Source organism: Annulohypoxylon maeteangense, assembly GCF_022496945.1.
Source record: "Annulohypoxylon maeteangense strain CBS 123835 unplaced genomic scaffold GGS22scaffold_5, whole genome shotgun sequence".
NCBI classification, from domain to species: Eukaryota; Fungi; Ascomycota; class Sordariomycetes; order Xylariales; family Hypoxylaceae; genus Annulohypoxylon; species Annulohypoxylon maeteangense.
This window is the reverse complement of record NW_025953252.1, coordinates 1,401,626-1,419,878: the sequence shown is the minus strand read 5'-3', so window position 1 is coordinate 1,419,878 and position 18,253 is coordinate 1,401,626. Positions and strand designations below refer to the sequence as shown.

The following is an 18,253-nucleotide window of genomic DNA, read 5'->3' as shown; positions in this document are numbered from 1 at the left end:
ATCTCCTTCAATCCATCTGTCGGATCTTTCGATTTTAAATAGGTATCAGTGATTGCATTACCAAAAATCAGTACTTGAGATTGGAATTGCTTTTTATGGAATCTGTCTGCTCTAGGAGCGAGCAGATACAAATCACTACACCGCAGCCTTGCTTTAGCTCTACAAGCTTCTTTAAACATCTGTGTGGAGGTAGGTATGCAAATGGCGCATGTTTCTGAATGTCATGCAGATCAAGGTTCCCCTGATCTGCGTCAATCGATCTAACTTTCGAGGATATTCGCACTAGGGCGATGATGAATCATGATCAACGTGACGCAATGAGGTAAGATGACAAAGAATTGTCCATATATAATAGCGATTCGACTACACAATTCGAACACAATACGAAAACTTATTCTATTGCGAAGCTGCATTCGGGGGTGCGTTACAGCAAAAGTCTACCTAGTACCTAGCCGTCTAACACTAAACTCATTTTCAACTCATAAATCACGACGCATCGTATCTGCCATTAATTGACGCCATGGGAAAAAACGAGGCACCAGAAGAAGGCGATAAAGGTACACCACCAGATTCCTACATCACATATATTAGAACGACATTGGAACGGGTGTCCTATGTGCTGGTACTACAATATTGGGCTATACACTCAAGTTATCCCCTACTCTCTCTGTACAGGGAACTTACACACGCTACAGCAAGCTGTGGAAGCTAGTTGTGTAACATAGGGGATAGTTCTAATCACAGTGCGATACGGTAGCATTGGCACATGGGGCACTCACTCTGGCTCCATTCTAAGCAAGGCAACGCTTTTCATCCACCCGATATCATATTTTCTACGTTTTGATATACGGAGAAGTTGTTATATTCACTTTAAAAAGTCCAAGTCCAAGTCCAACCTTTAACTAACGATGTTATGTAGTATCCTGGTCCTGGGGCGGCGGTGCCCCGGCAGGCACGGTAGCTGAGACCAAAGAAAAAGGCGCAATCGAGATTGAGACACAACGCGGGAACACGGTGAAAAGAAAAGCTGACCCAGGAAATCCTGCTGTCCGCGTGGAGAGATCGGGTAATGATGTGGTTAAACGGTCGTCAGAACTTACTGTCGAAGAGAAGGCCAGCGAGAACGGCAAAGGGGGTACGAAGCGCAAGGCACAGGGTCAGGATCCCGACAAGGATGCACGGGGGGATGATGGAAAGAATGATGAGAGTGAGGATGTAAGTGAGGAAGACGCTGATGGCGACCTTGATCTAGTGGGAGATGACGAAGGGCCTCATACCAAGAATGAGCAGGGCAAGGAGGTGAAGAAGGGTGGAAAGGAGGCTAATAAGAAGCAGAAGAGAGAACAGGTGAATGGGGATGAAGGGAAGGGTGAAGCGGAACTCAACGACGATGAATATATTGAGGAAGTTGACGATGTCACTGATGGCGATAAAACAGAGGCAAGGGAAGAAGCGAAAAGGGGTAATGACACGAACGGAAAGCACGTCGTTTTCAAAGGTTCCGAAGAACATAAGAAGGCGGAGGCAAACCCCAAGCATAAGACTAAAGCAAGTGACAACGCAAAGGAGGATGCTACTAATGGTCAGGAAGAAGATCAGGTTAGCACATGCACCCGAAGTCACACTGATGCCTAAGTAAACCACAAATCTATAACCCGGGTTAGAATTTTACGAGTTTATTAGATACGCCTCCAGAGATGGTCCCCCAAGATACTATTGATACCATCAAGCCCAACTAACTATGAAAGATCCCCCAAGTACCATGTCCGTACCCGATTCCGAGCCGAGGTTCTATCCGGTGCAGAGTTTACCATATCTATGAAATACCTGCGGTGTTTGGATCAGATACCACCTAGTATGCTCCCCTAAGAGGTTATATCGAGCACCTGTATGGTAATATTCATCATATCCTTGAACTACCCCAACTCGACGAGATTTCTAGCTCGGCAAGGGATAGGGAGGGGATCGCGGCCTTCCCGAAATTGCCTACGATACTGCGTTGCTGATCTACAATATCCCTATCAAATCCAGGGCGGTTCAGTAGTTGACGAAACATAAAATCACCGAAAAATGTAACATTGCAAGATATCTACCTAGGTAGGAGACTGCTACCTCCAACCCCAAAATGTTGGTAAGAGTCTTGAATCAGAGCTGGAAATCAACTATAAGTTTGTGTTACCCAAGCTCAAAATGTGTCTGACATGATTTCTGTCAACCACTTGTAGTTATATTGACTTTTACTAGGTAGGTAAGTAAGTAGTACTCAGACAATATTCTTACATCTCAGACCACCAACGCATTATTTTGGAGATAAATATGTACGCTTTCTTAGGGATACACGATGTCGACCCCGAACGCACAAATTCCACACATTGGTCAAGGGTTAAAAACGCGAAATTGCAACAAGGCAACACAGAGGCACAGAGCTGAATATTCTCTTGCAGGATGAACCATAGATATATGGACTCAATAAGGCGAATCAAGATCGTCATCCGAAGCTATAAATATTTGTCGCGTGGATATGTCGTACCGCAGCAGAGGAATATTGAGAGTCTCACGAAGGATAGCCCTGTAGTGATTGCCTATTTTTCGGCAGGGTGAATCCTCTTGTTAGTTCTTTTTGGGAGATTTGGGATTTTGTTCAAATAATAACTTTCTAGGCGGTGATTATTTCTAATTCTATAAGCGGCACTAACACGACTCTGGATTAGGTAGGTCGATACCTAGAGGATTGATCCTTTAATAAGTCCAAGTGGACTACCTAACAAATATTTGCTACGAACATTTACTTATTGTCAATTGTACAATAAATATTCTGTAGAAAGTGAAGGTGTCGATATGTGGTGAGCAATAAAAAAATAGTGGTGTTGCGATATTCGCATTATTTGGCTACTGGTAATTATCTACCTTCACGTTGATGTGGTTGGTGATGGTTTGTATTAAATAAGCTGAGTCTTAGGTGAAGTATTATAGCTACGCCGTAGTGGTTTTGCCTCGGCCGATTCCGACCCTGACCCGGTTGAAACAAATTCGTTTCGAAATGGGAGCTGAGTGATGTGCGCGGATCATTGATTGGCGTAACCCACCCGCCCGCTCGATAGCGTACGCTCCCATTAATGCTCTGTACCCCGGACCATGTTCCCACCAGTAGGTACCGTGCCCCGGATCGCCAATCTATGTACGGACACTGGGTACTATGTATGTATGTGCGACAGGCTAAGCAGAAATGCCAGACATACATAAGCGAATGGAAACGAGTGGAGGACCGTAGGAAGACTGTGAGAGGCGAAGGCTCACTTAACCTTAATTAAAGCATGTCTCATTGTAGTCGGACGACTGCAGAATATTCGGGTTGGCATAGGGTCGTTTTGGACTTTGATAGGCTCGATCAGGTAGGTGACAAGTCGGGGGCTGCAGGAACAGCGTCACATCGGCAGCGGGGACGGAAGAATAGGACGACTCGGGGGCCACGTACCAAGGGAAAAAAGCAAAACTGCAAGCATATAGATTGTTTGGCAAGGCACTCTTCTAAAGTTCTTACGACGCTTCGTCCATTCATATTCTTTTTCTCCTTCCTGAACACTCACAATTATCGACGATCACTATATCACGTGTCGTGGCTTCGGTCCCCCTACTCGTTCAAGACTTCATAGACCAATCTCGACTAATAATCGTCTTACGCGCATGGCTGTATTGGCGGAAATTTCGCTGTCCCTAGCCGTGTCTCGCTCCGGCGAATAACTTTCGTCATCAATGTCAGCCCGTGCTGTTGGGCGCCTTTCGATGTTTCAATCAGAGCGCGGACCCAACATAACATATTGAAAAAATTGAAAAAAACAACGCTGGACACCCAATTCTTTTTTCTACAGCGGCGTCTTGCAGAGGATATATGATGTGGGTCGTCCGGGGCCGATTTGTTCCTCGGTGCCTAAAAATAGTAGAGCCACACGGAATTTAGGTACTGCTACTACTTTCTCTCCACTCGGAATCAGGGGCCTATTTTGACAATTATGCCGATGCTGTGAGAGAGGAATAATTTATTCTAACAGATCAGCATAAGAGTAACCTTTTCCAGTCTATAAGATGTTACTGTTATGTTACCGTCATCTTGTCGCTGGAGATGTTTGTTGGTGTCAGCTGCACCTAAGATATCAGACGAACTATCATGGATGTGTCTACCTAAGTTTCGGTCTTTGGAGTCCGGGCTGCTGTTATGGTCGCTGCCGAAGACTCCGTGAGACCTCTTCGAATACTACATACTACGTGCTACGTAGCAGGCTACATCCGTTCGGCCATGCGAGTGCCCGACTCTCTCCAACAAAGCCGCCAAACAGGAGGCACGAGGCGTTTCTTCGCAGATAGATACGTTATCCCTTTCGTCGGAATAAGTTCAAAATAGTAAGTCGAACGGTTAAGGCCTCTGTTGGTGCATCTCGAGTTCCGCCAAATTGGTCTCATCGTCACGGGTTAGCTCAGCTCGGTCTTACATGCCACCGAAAAGTTTCGATAGAGGAAGGTAGGCGGCTCTGACTGTGATCGTCACGACGTTCATAGCTGCAGGTCAGGGAATATTGGCATACCCTGCGTTGGATTATTAGATGTTCAGAGACGAAATGGGTTTGAATGGAATTTCAACAAGCCATAACCAGTCGGAATCTGGGGTATCTATATAAATTTCCCAATATCAATGCACCTAGGTCCTAGGCCTAGGTAAGTACCTACGTTACGCCGTAGAACGAGGCTCCGTACATTTCCTGTTTAGCAGTCGGTAGGTGAAGAAAGGCTTGAAACATCATATCTGAGGCTACTATAGCAAGCTTGTACGACGAAGATACTCACGATCATATCACATGCTCCCAATCGGATGGTTCAAGCTTGTGGTGGGCTTAGTATGCTTGGGGTAGGGTAGTTAATGCGAATGTGTAGCTGTGGCGTCGAAGCCGGTTCTGACCTCTTATTGGCCGACTAGCGGTCCAGGAAATTGGAAATGGTAATTAAGGGAAGGTAAAGTGTTAGAGAGGGGCGCTTCTACGGAGGTTCTGCGGGCTAAAAGTATAGATCCCGGCTGTGTGGCATTTCTCTTTTCTCCAACTTTGGAACAGAGCTCCCAAGACTACCAGATCAATACCCTTGCTCCCGTCAGATCCCTCGGAAATAAAGCCCTTGTCTAGTGCACACATGGGATGAAATAAACCACACTACGTAGTAGGACAAGGCTCACTCGCCTTACTTGCAGCAACGCCTCCATGAGGTTAGTTTCAGACTCTGGGAGATCCTTTGACCCCAAAAGGAAGGTCATCGCTGATGCTCTGCGCCCTCATTGGTCTGTTTGAACCTTATACACTTCCATGCAACTAAAACGAGGAGGTTCGTAACGTTTCTTGTAAGTTAAAGCCTTCCTGTCTATTAGAGCATCGTTACGTATATAACTTCCGGGCCCTGCACCCCGTACGATTCTCTTGCAGGATGTTCTCCTAGGTGTACGACACGGATATACCGGTTCTCTTTCAGAACGTCCACTCTCTCTCTCGCTCTAAAGCCGCAGGCCGCAGGCGTCCATTCCTTAGATTAGGTACATACATACACACACTCCTTACTATCGTTCGGTCATTTTGAGAATAACTCTGCCCCCTCCCTGCGAGTATTCGGGGTATACACACAGTACATCATGCGTGCTTTCTTCAACCTAGCCGTAGCTGTTGCTACGGCCTTCGTCGCCCAAACCATCGCTGCTCCGATTGTTGCTACTCCGGGGTCTAAGATGGATCTGGTTATCACTGATAAAAACACACTTAACAGCACACACATTCCCGTTATAAAGTCTGGACAGAGGGTCCAGTCTAACGCGCTCAAGATATCTCTTGTCAACAACTTCGGCGGCGGAAAACTAAATGTATACGTGTCGGGCAAAGATACCAATGGTGCTAATATTATGCTCTCTGCGAATGGATCTTGGTATTACCCCGACCCTGCTGGTAGCAAGGTTCCAGTAGCAGTAAAAGGAAATGTTGCTCTCCCGATGAAAGCTAAAGGTCAGACTACCGAGTTCACGCTCCCCGACTACATCAGCTCTGGCCGCATATGGATTGCCGAAGGTAACCTTCAGTTCTTCGCCGTTGTTGATGGAAATGGACAAGTTCAGCTAGTCGAGCCGTCGGCCGCCAACCCGAGTGACCCTTCAGCGGCTGTGAACTGGGGATTCGTCGAGTTAACCAACACGGAGAAGGGAGGCATCTACGCCAACATCTCCTTCGTCGATTTCGTCGGTCTAGTCATGGGTATGACCTTAAAACTCGGCAGCGGCGAGACTCAAACAGTCAAGGGTCTTCAAGGGAACGCCATCTCCTCCATCTGCTCAGACCTGAAGACACAGGCGGCTGCGGATGGCCAGCCATGGGACAAGTTGTGCATCACGGACTCTAAGGGAAAACCGCTGCGCGTCCTCGCTCCTAACCTATACCTATCCATTGACCCTACTGCCATGTCGACCTACTACAACGACTACATCAACAAAGTCTGGACCAAGTACACCAGCCAAGACCTAACCATCAACACTCAGGCCGCCGCCGGTAATGTCACCTGCCGCGCTAGTGGCAACAAAATGTCTTGCAAAGGAGACAACCGCGCGTACCCTAAGCCTACCATGATCGATATCTGGGGCTGCAACTCGGGCCCGTTCGGCATCCAAGATGGCGACAACGACGTCCACCGTGCCGTGGTTCCCCGCCTCTGCGCCGCATTCTTCCGTAGCACGCTTCTGCTCGACGGCGGTAACCTCCAACCAGGTCTCGGCCAGGACAAGTACTACACTACGAGCCCCACGAGCCACTACGGGCGCATCGTGCACAAGTACGAGACCGACAACAAGGGCTACGCCTTCTCCTACGACGACGTCAACCCCGATGGCCAGAACTCGGCCGGCGTCGTGGCAGGCCTTAACCCTAACACTCTTCAGCTCGCTGTTGGTGGATTTACTTCCTAAGGAGACCAATCTTCAACGATGAGAGTTGAAGAAAAAGGGGTTGGTATCTTGGCATAGATACCAGCCCCTGAACTCATCATGGCGACAGTCATGAATCCGCAATTGTATATAGCACCTTTTTCATGTATATATTTTTCTGTCAATAGCATTTATGGGAATCTGGGTATCATGTACATATAACTCGCACATATAACACACGCTCGTTAACTAAAGTCAATATCCTCCGGACTTCTATGTGCACCTGGACTCTTGAGTGTTGTGATATGTTTTAAGGTCTCGGGTGGCCCAATTAAGGTCCTTCCTCTGTACAAACACCTAAATCGTATTATTCTGCTTGGTAGCCAACACCTGTGCTTGCAGGCGCATTCTCTATGCCAACTCGTCAGGTTAACCCCCCTTTTCTGCCATTGAACTCTCAAAGCCCTTGATAAGATTGATCCACCCACCTTCACCAAAGCCTAGTGTAAATGAGTTCAATACACGCAATCATTGACGTCTTGCAATGCAAGAAAAAACGAATCAAGATCCGAATTGTACTGAGTTTTGCTATACATATATCCCGAGTATCAAAACGGGACCGACACCCAAATACGAACTTTTTCAGGTACGAAGGTTTCGCTTATGCACTATTCCGGGATATATAAGGCTGAATACCAAGGGTGTCGCGTGGAATCAAAAGCATATTTCAACCTTCAGGCTACCTGCTGGCGTCATCGTATTCGAGCCGCATGCCTTCGGTTCCGTTGTTGACTCGATAAGCTTCTCTATCCTCGTATTGTATATGGCAAATACGAGGCATCATCGTGAACATACGTCTTCTTCATTCACGTACGTCATGAAATGAACTTCTAGCATGAAGATAACCTTAGAAGATATCAATTGCGTGATTGTTTTATTTAAATCTATGTGCATATTCGGAATTGCTGATTCGATGTTGTCCAAGAAGGATTTTCGTGTACTGCGTAATATTTTGGGATAGTGATGTCTAGCTCCGATCAAAGCTTGATTTCATCAATGTCTGCCATATAGGTAATCATAGGTAAGATATTCAATCAAGGGGTTCAAACTCACAATTATACTCCTAATAATGATGAAGTTACCTAGATTTATTGTAGTTGACAACATACCTCATTGTTGAATTATAGGGCCTTAGTCCTGTATTTAGTACACTACTGTACTACTTGAAAATGGATTATTAGCCGTTTCCACTGAAAAGGGATTACTAATAGCGATCAGCTACCGCTATAAATAGCTGATTAATCCCCTCCAATTAGATCACCTGGGCAGTTTCCAGGTTAGCCCTTGATTACCTAGAATACTCACTATAATACAGTGACCTTTATTCAAATTAGGTACTCCAGTTACAAGGACCCCTCTTAGCGCTCAACTTCCCTGTATTACAGCGCACAACAGCGCTGCAACTAGTCCTAATTACAGTGGTTAGCTTTAATATTAATGTAAGGTAAGGGTTCTCATGGGGAAATGTGTAAATATGTTAATATATCAAAGAAGAGTCATCTCGAGTTCCGACCTTTTCCTAAGTCTCCTGGGTTTACGCACCCGGCTTAGTAATTTCGGCCGATATCTCTGCAACCCCATACAATTCGGACGCTTAAGAGGCAAGCGAGCCCCTCCACCTAAGAGAAAGAAGAAGAAAGGGTACTGGGTATTTGTGTAACCACGATATCTCTCCAAATAGCCTACTCTAGTAACCGAAGCATGTCGGACTGCCACGCTAGATAGCTTGTTTTTTATAGATGCGAATCAAAAATCTAGACTATCACCAATAAAAACGGCTAGCTATTCATTTTATTCGTCCGACGAGTGGGTTCGGTAAGATCCATGAGTTGGCCCATAAAACTAAGGCATCGCTACCTAGGTAAGCTGACCGACCGGAGATATGGTGACCGTAAAGTGCGGGCGAATCATGGATGCAGTTGCCGTATAACCACACATCTACCTACTTATTTTCCGGGGTGCTGCGGAGATAAGAATGAACGTCGTGCCGGTTTCGCCGTCATTAAAATATGTAAAGGAAGTTGCAATCATCTTTAAAAATTTCCTATAACTCGATTACATAGGTAGTATTTAATATAATCGTCAATTGACTTCTTTGAAGATGAAGCCCCCAGTTCCGTCCGCAACACCAACTTGGCGCAACGATACGTATGATGCCATCTCACTGAGTCGCCCAGAGCTCAGCGCATCAGGGAAGAGGATCGTCATAATTGGCGCCGTGAGTCTAACCCAGCTGCGAATGCCCTGAACTGAAACTCATTCTCCTTGTTCATAGGGCAGCGGTATTGGACGAGAAACTGCAAGAGCCTTTGCTGCCGCCGGAGCTTCTCATGTCGCTCTCTTGGGTCGCAGAGAAGCGTTGCTAAACGATACCAAGTCCCAAGTTACGGCAGCCAACGAAAACACCTCTGTGTCTGTCCACGCAGTAGACATAACCCGAGAAACAAGCATTAAAGATACCGCGGCGTCCATTGGTAAATGGGACGTCCTAATCAACGCCGCGGGCTATGTTTCCGACCCCGGACCGATGGCATCAGCGGATACAGAGGAATGGTGGAAAGGCTTCGAGGTACACCACCCCTATTCCCTCAACCTAGCCAACCCAACCAATCTTACCCCAATCCAGATCAACATAAAAGGAGCATTCATAGCCATCAAGTCCTTTCTCCCCACCGCCAACCCATCGCACACCGCGATCCTAACCCTAACATCCGGCATGGCAACAGCGCCAGCGAAGAACTTCGTCCCGTTATCATCTTACATGATCTCGAAACTGGCACAGGTGAAACTGATGGAATTCCTCGCTCTCGAACAACCGCACATCTTCGCCGCGACCGTGCATCCAGGCATGGTCGACACCGACATTCTCAGAAAATCGGGTGGGGATCCTAGTCGATTGCCTCTGGATACATGTAAGTTGTACCTACCTACTCTTCTCAAGGCGATACATATAAATGTTGCATTTTGCGTCACAGGGGGCTTGCTAATCAACATCGCTCTCCAGTGGAACTACCAGCGCACTTTTTGGTTTGGCTTTCCAGTCCAGAGGGAGCGTTCTTGAACGGTCGCTCGGTATGGGCTAATTGGGACGTAGAAGAGCTTAAGTCGCAGGCTGGTGATATTCAGTCGGGGCAATTGATGACCAGTGGTGTTTTCGGGTGGCCATTTCCGCACATGTAATGAGGAGATTCTCACCAGCAGATTATTTGGGTGATTAGAAAAAAATCGACCTCCTAAATTAGAATCAGCCAGGAAAAGCTAAAACAAGATGTTATTAGAAAAGATCGAATTTCTGACCACTGATCAGGAAGAAGTTTAAGATCGCGAAATCTACCCCACGGTGGAGTAAGTGGGGGTTTTCTGCTTAGATAAGCCGATGTTCTGTCTCCCAGCCCCCGCTTTTAGTTACCTAACAATTGGTAAACCAATTCATAAACAAAATGAGCTCATCAAAAGAATGAATCAAGCAGTCAAGGTAAATATCTTTCAATATTGAAAAAAATAAGGTATATATAGCTCCTAAGAGATTCACATATCGTATCAAGTAATAAAACACCCGCCCAAAAAACCAAAGCCGGAAAAACACCACCTATTCATGCAACCCAAAACCACCCTTTTTCAACATTACCCAGACCCGATCTATTAACTTATCATGATTGCAACAATTTAGCTGGAGAGAGTCAACTTCTTTACCCTGTCTTTCAGAGTCTCCTGAGGCCACGACCAGTTGCTGAGGAAATCGGGGTCGACGCCGTGCTCGAATGAGTAGGCAGAAGCGGCGACTTGCTGACTCTTGAGCGCATCCCGAGCGGTAGCGCCACGGTTTCCTAGTTGTGGCATGCGGTCGATGGCGTCGATGGCCAGACTGAATCGATCTGTCTGGTTGCGGATAGCGAGCTCCAGTGGTGTGTCGATGTTACCCTTCTCCTTGTAACCTCTGACGTGGATGTTCTGGTTACCCGGTCGCTTGTAGGTCAAGCGGTGGACGAGCCATGGGTAGGAGTGGAAGTTAAAGATGATGGGCTTGTTAGCTGTGAATAGGGCGACCCAGTCCTTATCGGTAAGACCGTGAGGGTGGTCTGTGTGGTGGATCAGCTTGAACAGATCAACGACGTTGACGCAACGGATCTTTAGATCGGGGAAGTGCTGCAGAAGGAGATCGATAGCCGCTAATGATTCGCTAGTGGAGACATCGCCGCAGCTAGCCATGATGACGTCGGGTTCTTCACCTGCATCTGTGGAGAATTGGGGCCAGATGCCGATACCCTTTGTGCAGTGCTCCACAGCCTGTGCCATCGTGAGATATTGGATGTGGGGCTGCTTGTCTGCGACAACGACATTCACGTAGTTCTGAGACTGGAAACAGTGGTCCATGACTGAAAGGAGACAGTTTCCATCGGGCGGGAGGTAGATACGGACGACTTCCGGACTCTTGTTGCAGACAACATCGAGGAAGCCAGGATCTTGGTGCGTAAAGCCGTTGTGGTCTTGTCTCCAGACGACTGCAGTCAAGAGGATGTTAAGCGAGGGAACCTTGGCACGCCACTCAACTTCCAAACACTTCTCAATCCATTTGCAGTGCTAAACAGCTTGTTAGTATCTGTTTTGAGGTGAAGCAAGTTAGTAAGTTGATAGACATACCTGATTGACCATGGAGTCAATGACATGGATGAAAGGTTCGTAGCTGTTAAGCATACCGTGCCTGCCGCTTAGGATGTATCCTTCTAGCCAACCCTCACAGGTGTGCTCGGACAAGATCTCCATGACTCTTCCGAAGGGCGAAAGATTGCCACCGTCTTCATCTTCTTCAAAGTATTCACCCATCCACACTTTCTTACCGGCCTCATAGACAGCGGCGAGTTTGTTAGACTCGGTCTCGTCGGGGCCCATAAGACGGAATGAGTTCGGGTTATTCTTGATGATATCACGTAGGAACTTGGCGAAGTTGGACATGCTGCCTTCGACGGTAGCGCCAGCCTGATCTACCTTGATTTCATAATCCTTAAAGTTTGGCATCTTGAGAGGTACGGAAACCAGTCCACCATTGGCTATTGGGTTTGCGCTCATACGTCTGTTGCCCGTGGGGCAAAGAGCCTTCAATTCGGGCGAGATCTTGCCTTCTGTGCCGAAGAGGCGCTCGGGCTCATACCCACGCATCCATTCCTCAAGTGTCTTGAGGTCAGCGGGGTTGGTGGTAGTGCCAGTGATGGGTACTTGGTGAGAACGCCAAAAGCCTCCGAGGTAGTGGCCATTGACCTTGCGGGGGGCGGTCCAACCCTTCGGCGTGCGAAGGACGATCATGGGCCACCGTGGACGGAAGGGCTTTCCAGAATCACGAGCCTCTTTTTGATACTTGCGAATTTCTAGAACACAGTGTTCCAAAGTGGCGGCCATTGCCTGGTGCATGGTCTCGAGGTCTTCACCCTCGACAAAGTACGGCTGCCAGCCATAACCAATGAAGAGCTGCTCAAGTTCCTTATGCGAGATACGAGCAAGGACAGTGGGGTTGTTGATCTTGTAACCATTAAGATGTAAGACGGGAAGGACTGCACCATCACAGATGGGGTTCAAGAACTTGGTGCTGTGCCAGGCCGTAGCCAATGGACCAGTCTCGGCCTCACCATCACCGACCATGGTGACGGTGATTAGGTTCGGGTTGTCGAAAACGGTACCGAAGGCATGCGAGATGGAATAACCAAGTTCTCCACCTTCGTGCAGACTGCCCGGGGTCTCGGGGGTAGCATGTGATCCGACACCTCCTGGGAAACTGAACTGCTTGAAGAAGACTTGCATGCCTTCCGGATCCTCAGACTTCTGAGGGTAGACTTCGGAATAGGTACCCTCAAGATAAGCCTGGGATATGACAGCGGGAGCACCATGGCCCGGGCCGGAGACGAAGATGGCATCAAGATCATACTTCTTGATCAATCTGTTGAAGTGCATATAAGTGAAGATTTGACCGGGAGCAGATCCGAAGTGACCTAGTTGCCGCTTTTTGATGTGTTCAACTTTTAGGGGTTCTCTTAGGAGAGGGTTCTCCTTAAGATAGATCATACCAAGACTGAGGTATAAACTGGCCTTGAAGAAATCGGTATACTGCTCGATTTCCTCTTTGGATAGAGGCTCACCCTTAACGGTAGATCGAGCCTTGCCGAATGGCCGGATGGCCTCGATCTCGGCCTGGTGACTATCTGCCATTTTGGATTGATAGGGGGGTATCCGACTTGACGTTACTTATCGGAGTTGTCAATTAAAGGGGTAAAGTGGTTGAGAGCTTGAGACTCTAGAAAGTCTGAGAAGTAACTCAAGCTGTGTATAAGAGTGAAGTTGTGCTTTGTTGTGATGATGGTCTACTGGAATAGGGGCAGAAGAGAGTTGACGATGGTGGCTACTTATATGGGTGGCACCAAAGGCACTTACGTAGTATACTAGATAGAGAAAGAGAAAATAAATGAATTACGACTCCAGGGTGACAGTTGGGTTCAGCTTTGGGATCCAGGGTCTAGCCATCGCATGTCTAGTTCGTCCCATGTGAGTGACTCTGCCTAGACGAATGCATGTGGTTGTTATCATTGGATCCGGCGGGATGCGATATTGTGGGAATTGGGGAACTGGGGAGAGGAAAAAGGTTGGATGGGAATACCCAAGACGGCGGATATGCAGCCGAGTATTGAGCGAGCATTGAACCAGAACAACGTGCAACTGTGACATTATAGCGTGGTCATAGCCTGATACAAAGCAGTTACCTGACGTTCCGCAGCGGTTCTGCGCGGAAAGAATAGTGAAAGTCAAGTAAGTTACACAGATTCGCATCCGGAGGACGGCATCGTAGTGGATCTTGATGGTGCTTAGTGGTGGATACGGTGGAGTGGGACGACTTGGTGGGCTGATTTCCCACCTAAAAAGCACCTACAGTGAGTACTTTAGGTACCTGGGTACGGCGACTTTACGTCATGGATTATTTTATCCTTTCTTCTCTAGGGCGCCGACAACTCCGATCAATCGACCGCGACCGCCGTCCGAAATTCGAGACTTTCTCGTTTATGCATTTCATTCTTATCGATTATCGGATGTCTCCATCTTCCATTCCCCAATCTCCATTTCGATGCATCTTCGTCCTTTTCAACCAATCACACGGTTACATCACCACACCCCCTAGTTGTAACCCTACTGCAAAGAATCCCTTCAGCTGGAATCCAGATTGTTACCCGCCTTACGTATCCTATTCCTACAATACCGATCTCTTTCGATCTAGATTCCCATCCTTACCGAGTATAGAATGGTATAGGAAACACACGTGGTCTCAAAATCTATTCTCCTGCGAGTATCAGTCGACTATGCATGACCTGATCAGAGTTACCAGCTAAGCTTGGCTTAAGGCCTGTTTAGATTGGCACTTATGAATGGGCATATTCTCACTCACCCCCGGCTGTAGGAGATCTGCGAATGTTGCTTCTGGATCGGCTTTGCATTCTTGGAAGAAAAGAAGAACCCTTTCTTCATCCAGCATCATGGACAATCGCGGCCCGATTGACTACAATTTTACCGTCCGAATGTAGGCAAGCATCAAGACGAAGAGAATATACGAACGATTAAACATACGATTAGAATAGTTTGAGCCTCGGTTCCTTTTCTTTATCGTTTGTCGCGTCAAAGAGCGACCACCGCTAATTTTGGTAAAATCCCAATTATTCCCGTGAACAATTCATTTTCCCCCTCCGTCTCAATCTAACGTTTTTAATCGCTCAGCATATTTTAGAATATTCTATCTCCTCGCCCTCGCTTCCAAAACTTGCAGCTCCCTTTTGGTTTCTTAGCACGAAGAAAGTTGAGCTACGTTGTCCACCTACCTGGTAGGTACATAAGCACCTACATAAAAACCCCCTACGACACACGATAAGATCCGGTTACCTTGAGGGCTGCAGGGCATTAGCCAAGCTTAGAGCGGCTGTGAGATCAAGGTCCGGGCGAGAAGGTCCGGACGAATGATATGAAGGATTCTATCATTGGCAGCAGCGCAAAAACCCCTGGTTGGAATTGGCGTTTAGTATTGGGCTGGCGGCCGGCGCCGCCGTGCTGATTTCTACGATTTATTAGTTCCGCGTCAACCACCGATTCACGACAATCAAAATTCGAAGAGCGACGAGAAGCGAATGTCCCTACACGTATGAGAATATTATTTCTCTCGCAAAAACTGTTCCCATCGATCCACAGGATTCCAACTCTCTACTTATCGATTTCGGACACATAGCGACGTGAGATTGATCTCGAATACCTAGCACAGCTAGTACGCAAGATACGCGCATGAAGTCTTAGTGCGAATTAAGCAATATACTTGAATTCGCACGGTATCAAGTACACGAATCGAGCGGGGAGACGAATCAATCATAACCAATTAGTTGATTTGTCGAGAAAACCCACACGTGGTGGATAGAAGATGAGGGGGATTCGACACTGACGAAAGAAGATACTATTCGCGAGGTATCATGAAAATTGAACGAATGCCATTCGGCCGAGGTAGGTGGATTTGACTTTGGGGATTGTTCGATCTTTTGAGACAAGGAACGCCGCTAGGAAGTACGGAGCTTATTACAGGAGAGTTGGGTCAATTTTCCTAAGTTCTATGTCACGGTTTGAACTCCGACGACCGCCAAAAAGATGAGTGGAGATTTCTCTGGAGTTTTTCAGCAATACGCGAAGATCTACGATATGGATATTCTTATGAGCATTAGTCATCATATATCCCTACAAATCGGCATATTTTGACATTCAAGTAGGTAAGTACTTAATTTGAGGCACCTAAAGGTTCGCGTGGACATTTCCAGGTTATAGTATAATATTGAAACCTACTTTAAAATAAAAACACCCAATGAGCAATCGCAACTACACCTATTCAATGACGATACATGCATTCACCGTTAGAACATAAAATTACTATTTTCCCAATCCTCCTAGGCCACACAATGCCATTTTGAAATAGGGGAATTGTTCTTGGGCTTACCACAGACTCATTTTATCATGTAAATACACTATTTTTGGATATTGAGCTAACTAATTAACCTTTTTATCAATCTTTAAACTGAGCAGCAGTTTGAATAAGAACAGGTTCTTCTCCAGATGAACTATCATCCCCCGCCCTTGCCGCATCGTCATCAATAGGATGCTTCTTCAAACTACGAGATCATTGTTAGCAACTTAACATTGAAGATATAATAAAGGTAAATAACTCACTCTCTGCGGTGTAACAATAGCGACGTGATAAATCCAGCCCACAATAAAATATGAAACGTCATCGCGACGGGCCAACCAATTCTCCATCTAGGGGCGCCATTGGGACCGGCAGTTGGAAATAGCAAAAGGGGTACCCAGATGTTAAAAGAGTAGCCGAACGTCATCATTGAACCCATGATGAGAGCCCGCTCTTCAGAATCTCCCTTGACGACTGTATTGACTGTGGAGTAGAGAATAGGGCTTAGACACCCAGACACCCCAAAGACGTACCACGCAACAAACCTATTTTTCCGATTAGCACAAAACAACAAGTATGTCAGAGTTCATATCAACACGTACTTTAAAGCTTTCGGAATATTCCACACAATCATGCATATTCCGGAGAAAACCATGCCCCCGGTGGCTCCAGTGTAGATGGTCCATGAGGGGTAGATAGTCGCCAGAGTTGTTCCAAGCCACGATGCGAGGATGTTAATCGCGTATGTGACCGTCGGTAGTTGGTTGATCTGAACGACGGAAAACCCCTCGGCCTTCAACCAAAGATTCATGTACGACGTAGGATATCCACCGATAATCATGCAGCTACATCATCCGCATAATGGTCAGTCTGTGTCCCAGAAATTGGTGTCAAATCGTAGTGATCAATCACTTACATATAACAAAGCACGAATATCCAGATATGCCAACGCGCAAGGGACCGTTTGAAGACGTCCAGATTCAGCGGCCCAGGCTTGCGAATTTTAGCCCGAGCCAATCTCGCTCGCGCAAGGGCAATGTCGTCCGAGGTGAAGTAGAATGGCTTCGGCGAATCTGGCACTCCGGGGAAAACTATAAAGCCAAGTAACGCAACCGGAAGGGTGAAAATGCCGTCGATGATGAAAAGCCACCTCCATCCTTCCATACCGCCGACCCCTGATAAGTTAGTATAAGCCGCTGACTGTAGGTAGCCGCTGATCATGGATCCTAAGGGGTTGCATATAAACCAAGTCCCTGCTCGTTTAAAGAGCTCTGGTCCACTATACCAAGAGCCTATCGGGTTATTAGTAATAAATCCTACCATAAAAGGAGGAGATGGTTGGCGGACCTAGGATGAAATGTGTTCCTGCGAAAACTGGGGCTTCCAACATGCCAACAAGGAACCTCAACGCGTACAGTTGGTGGACATTCGTAACTCGGCTTTGGGCGAATGTGCAAATCCCCCAAAGAACCTCAAGTGTCGGCAATAACCAGCGAGATCTTTCCACGAAGTTAGTTTCAGCTGTTCATTCCAACCATAGCCCCATCTTTCGAAACGGTTACGTACAGTTGAGGTCGCGACATAAGAAGCATCCCCGGAACTTGGAATATCACGTAGGCTACATAGTAGCAAACGTTGAAGTAGTTGAGTTCATTTCCGTTCAAGGCAAAGTCCTCTTTTAAGCCACTAACATATGCGTTGCTGATATTTGTTTGGTCTTTGAAAAAATAGCTACCAGTTAGTTCTCTAACATACCCCTAATCGGTAAGGGAATATGACTGACCTAAGAATTTTACGAAAACTGTTTTTTTGGTTAGAATTATTTCTAGTTCTGGATGATGGGTTTAAGTAACTAACAGCATAAACAGGCGAATATGAGAATTGATAAGTCAAGCTTGAATAAAAGCCTGTACTCTCCATATTAGTATTTATATTTGAGCGAATACCTCAGTGGAAAACCAGAGACTTTCTTCGAAGGTGGATTCACTTACTTTCTCTCAGCTGCAGGATAACTCGATGGATACCAATTAAATATCTCTTTAAAAAGACCCAATACCGAATTTCCCGGTTTTTGCTTCTTGACTTCGGTCATGGCGGCGAGGGGTTTGACGGCGTCGTCAGAAGTCCGGCAATGAGAAAATCGCCTCTCTTGAATAACACCGGCAGACTTTAACTTGGGTACCTTAGTATTATTGAATCGTAGTTTTTATATGAAAGGCATTTTAGTCCCTTTTAACATGAGACTTTCAGCTATTTCAGCTGACGTGCTCACGGTATCCATATAA

At 46.7% G+C, this 18,253-nt stretch overlaps 5 protein-coding genes across 5 annotated transcripts; 3 read left to right on the top strand and 2 right to left on the bottom strand.

Moving 5' to 3' along the window:
• Nucleotides 1-409: 409 nt before the first annotated feature.
• On the top strand, nucleotides 410-1,635 carry GGS22DRAFT_199181 (uncharacterized protein; the record flags this gene model as incomplete). Its single annotated transcript, XM_047966253.1, has 2 exons — nucleotides 410-557; nucleotides 920-1,635. Exons 1-2 carry the CDS (start codon nucleotides 521-523, stop codon nucleotides 1,633-1,635), a joined length of 753 nt encoding a protein of 250 aa, XP_047820693.1. The 5' UTR covers nucleotides 410-520.
• Nucleotides 1,636-5,474: 3,839 nt separating this feature from the next.
• GGS22DRAFT_118526 (glycoside hydrolase family 64 protein) lies at nucleotides 5,475-7,146 on the top strand. Its single transcript, XM_047958164.1, has one exon. It carries the CDS (start codon nucleotides 5,669-5,671, stop codon nucleotides 6,980-6,982), a length of 1,314 nt encoding a protein of 437 aa, XP_047820692.1. The 5' UTR covers nucleotides 5,475-5,668; the 3' UTR covers nucleotides 6,983-7,146.
• Nucleotides 7,147-9,062: 1,916 nt separating this feature from the next.
• Nucleotides 9,063-10,294, top strand: GGS22DRAFT_158871 (putative NADP(+)-dependent dehydrogenase). The gene is made up of 2 exons (XM_047960701.1): nucleotides 9,063-9,218; nucleotides 9,276-10,294. The coding sequence occupies exons 1-2, from the start codon at nucleotides 9,102-9,104 to the stop codon at nucleotides 10,059-10,061; spliced, it is 903 nt and encodes a 300-aa protein (XP_047820691.1). The 5' UTR covers nucleotides 9,063-9,101; the 3' UTR covers nucleotides 10,062-10,294.
• A 176-nt stretch (nucleotides 10,295-10,470) lies between these two features.
• On the bottom strand, nucleotides 10,471-13,619 carry GGS22DRAFT_158869 (D-xylulose 5-phosphate/D-fructose 6-phosphate phosphoketolase). The gene is made up of 2 exons (XM_047960700.1): nucleotides 11,642-13,619; nucleotides 10,471-11,581 (listed from the first exon to the last, which is right to left on the bottom strand). Exons 1-2 carry the CDS (start codon nucleotides 13,196-13,198, stop codon nucleotides 10,667-10,669), a joined length of 2,472 nt encoding a protein of 823 aa, XP_047820690.1. The 5' UTR covers nucleotides 13,199-13,619; the 3' UTR covers nucleotides 10,471-10,666.
• A 2,608-nt stretch (nucleotides 13,620-16,227) lies between these two features.
• On the bottom strand, nucleotides 16,228-18,060 carry GGS22DRAFT_199177 (MFS general substrate transporter; the record flags this gene model as incomplete). The annotated part of the gene is made up of 8 exons (XM_047966252.1): nucleotides 16,228-16,513; nucleotides 16,571-16,813; nucleotides 16,885-17,260; nucleotides 17,316-17,467; nucleotides 17,535-17,685; nucleotides 17,752-17,769; nucleotides 17,826-17,875; nucleotides 17,960-18,060. 8 exons carry the CDS (start codon nucleotides 18,058-18,060, stop codon nucleotides 16,228-16,230), a joined length of 1,377 nt encoding a protein of 458 aa, XP_047820689.1.
• Nucleotides 18,061-18,253: the final 193 nt, after the last annotated feature.

Bases quoted from the DNA above. Each gene is read 5' to 3' on its own strand.
- GGS22DRAFT_118526 (XM_047958164.1), top strand. From the start codon at position 5,669: ATGCGTGCTTTCTTCAACCTAGCCGTAGCTGTTGCTACGGCCTTCGTC.
- GGS22DRAFT_158871 (XM_047960701.1), top strand. From the start codon at position 9,102: ATGAAGCCCCCAGTTCCGTCCGCAACACCAACTTGGCGCAACGATACG. The intron at 9,219-9,275 runs GTGAGTCTAACC...CCTTGTTCATAG, and splicing joins GGATCGTCATAATTGGCGCC to GGCAGCGGTATTGGACGAGA.
- GGS22DRAFT_158869 (XM_047960700.1), bottom strand. From the start codon at position 13,198: ATGGCAGATAGTCACCAGGCCGAGATCGAGGCCATCCGGCCATTCGGC. The intron at 11,582-11,641 runs GTATGTCTATCA...CAAGCTGTTTAG, and splicing joins TTGACTCCATGGTCAATCAG to CACTGCAAATGGATTGAGAA.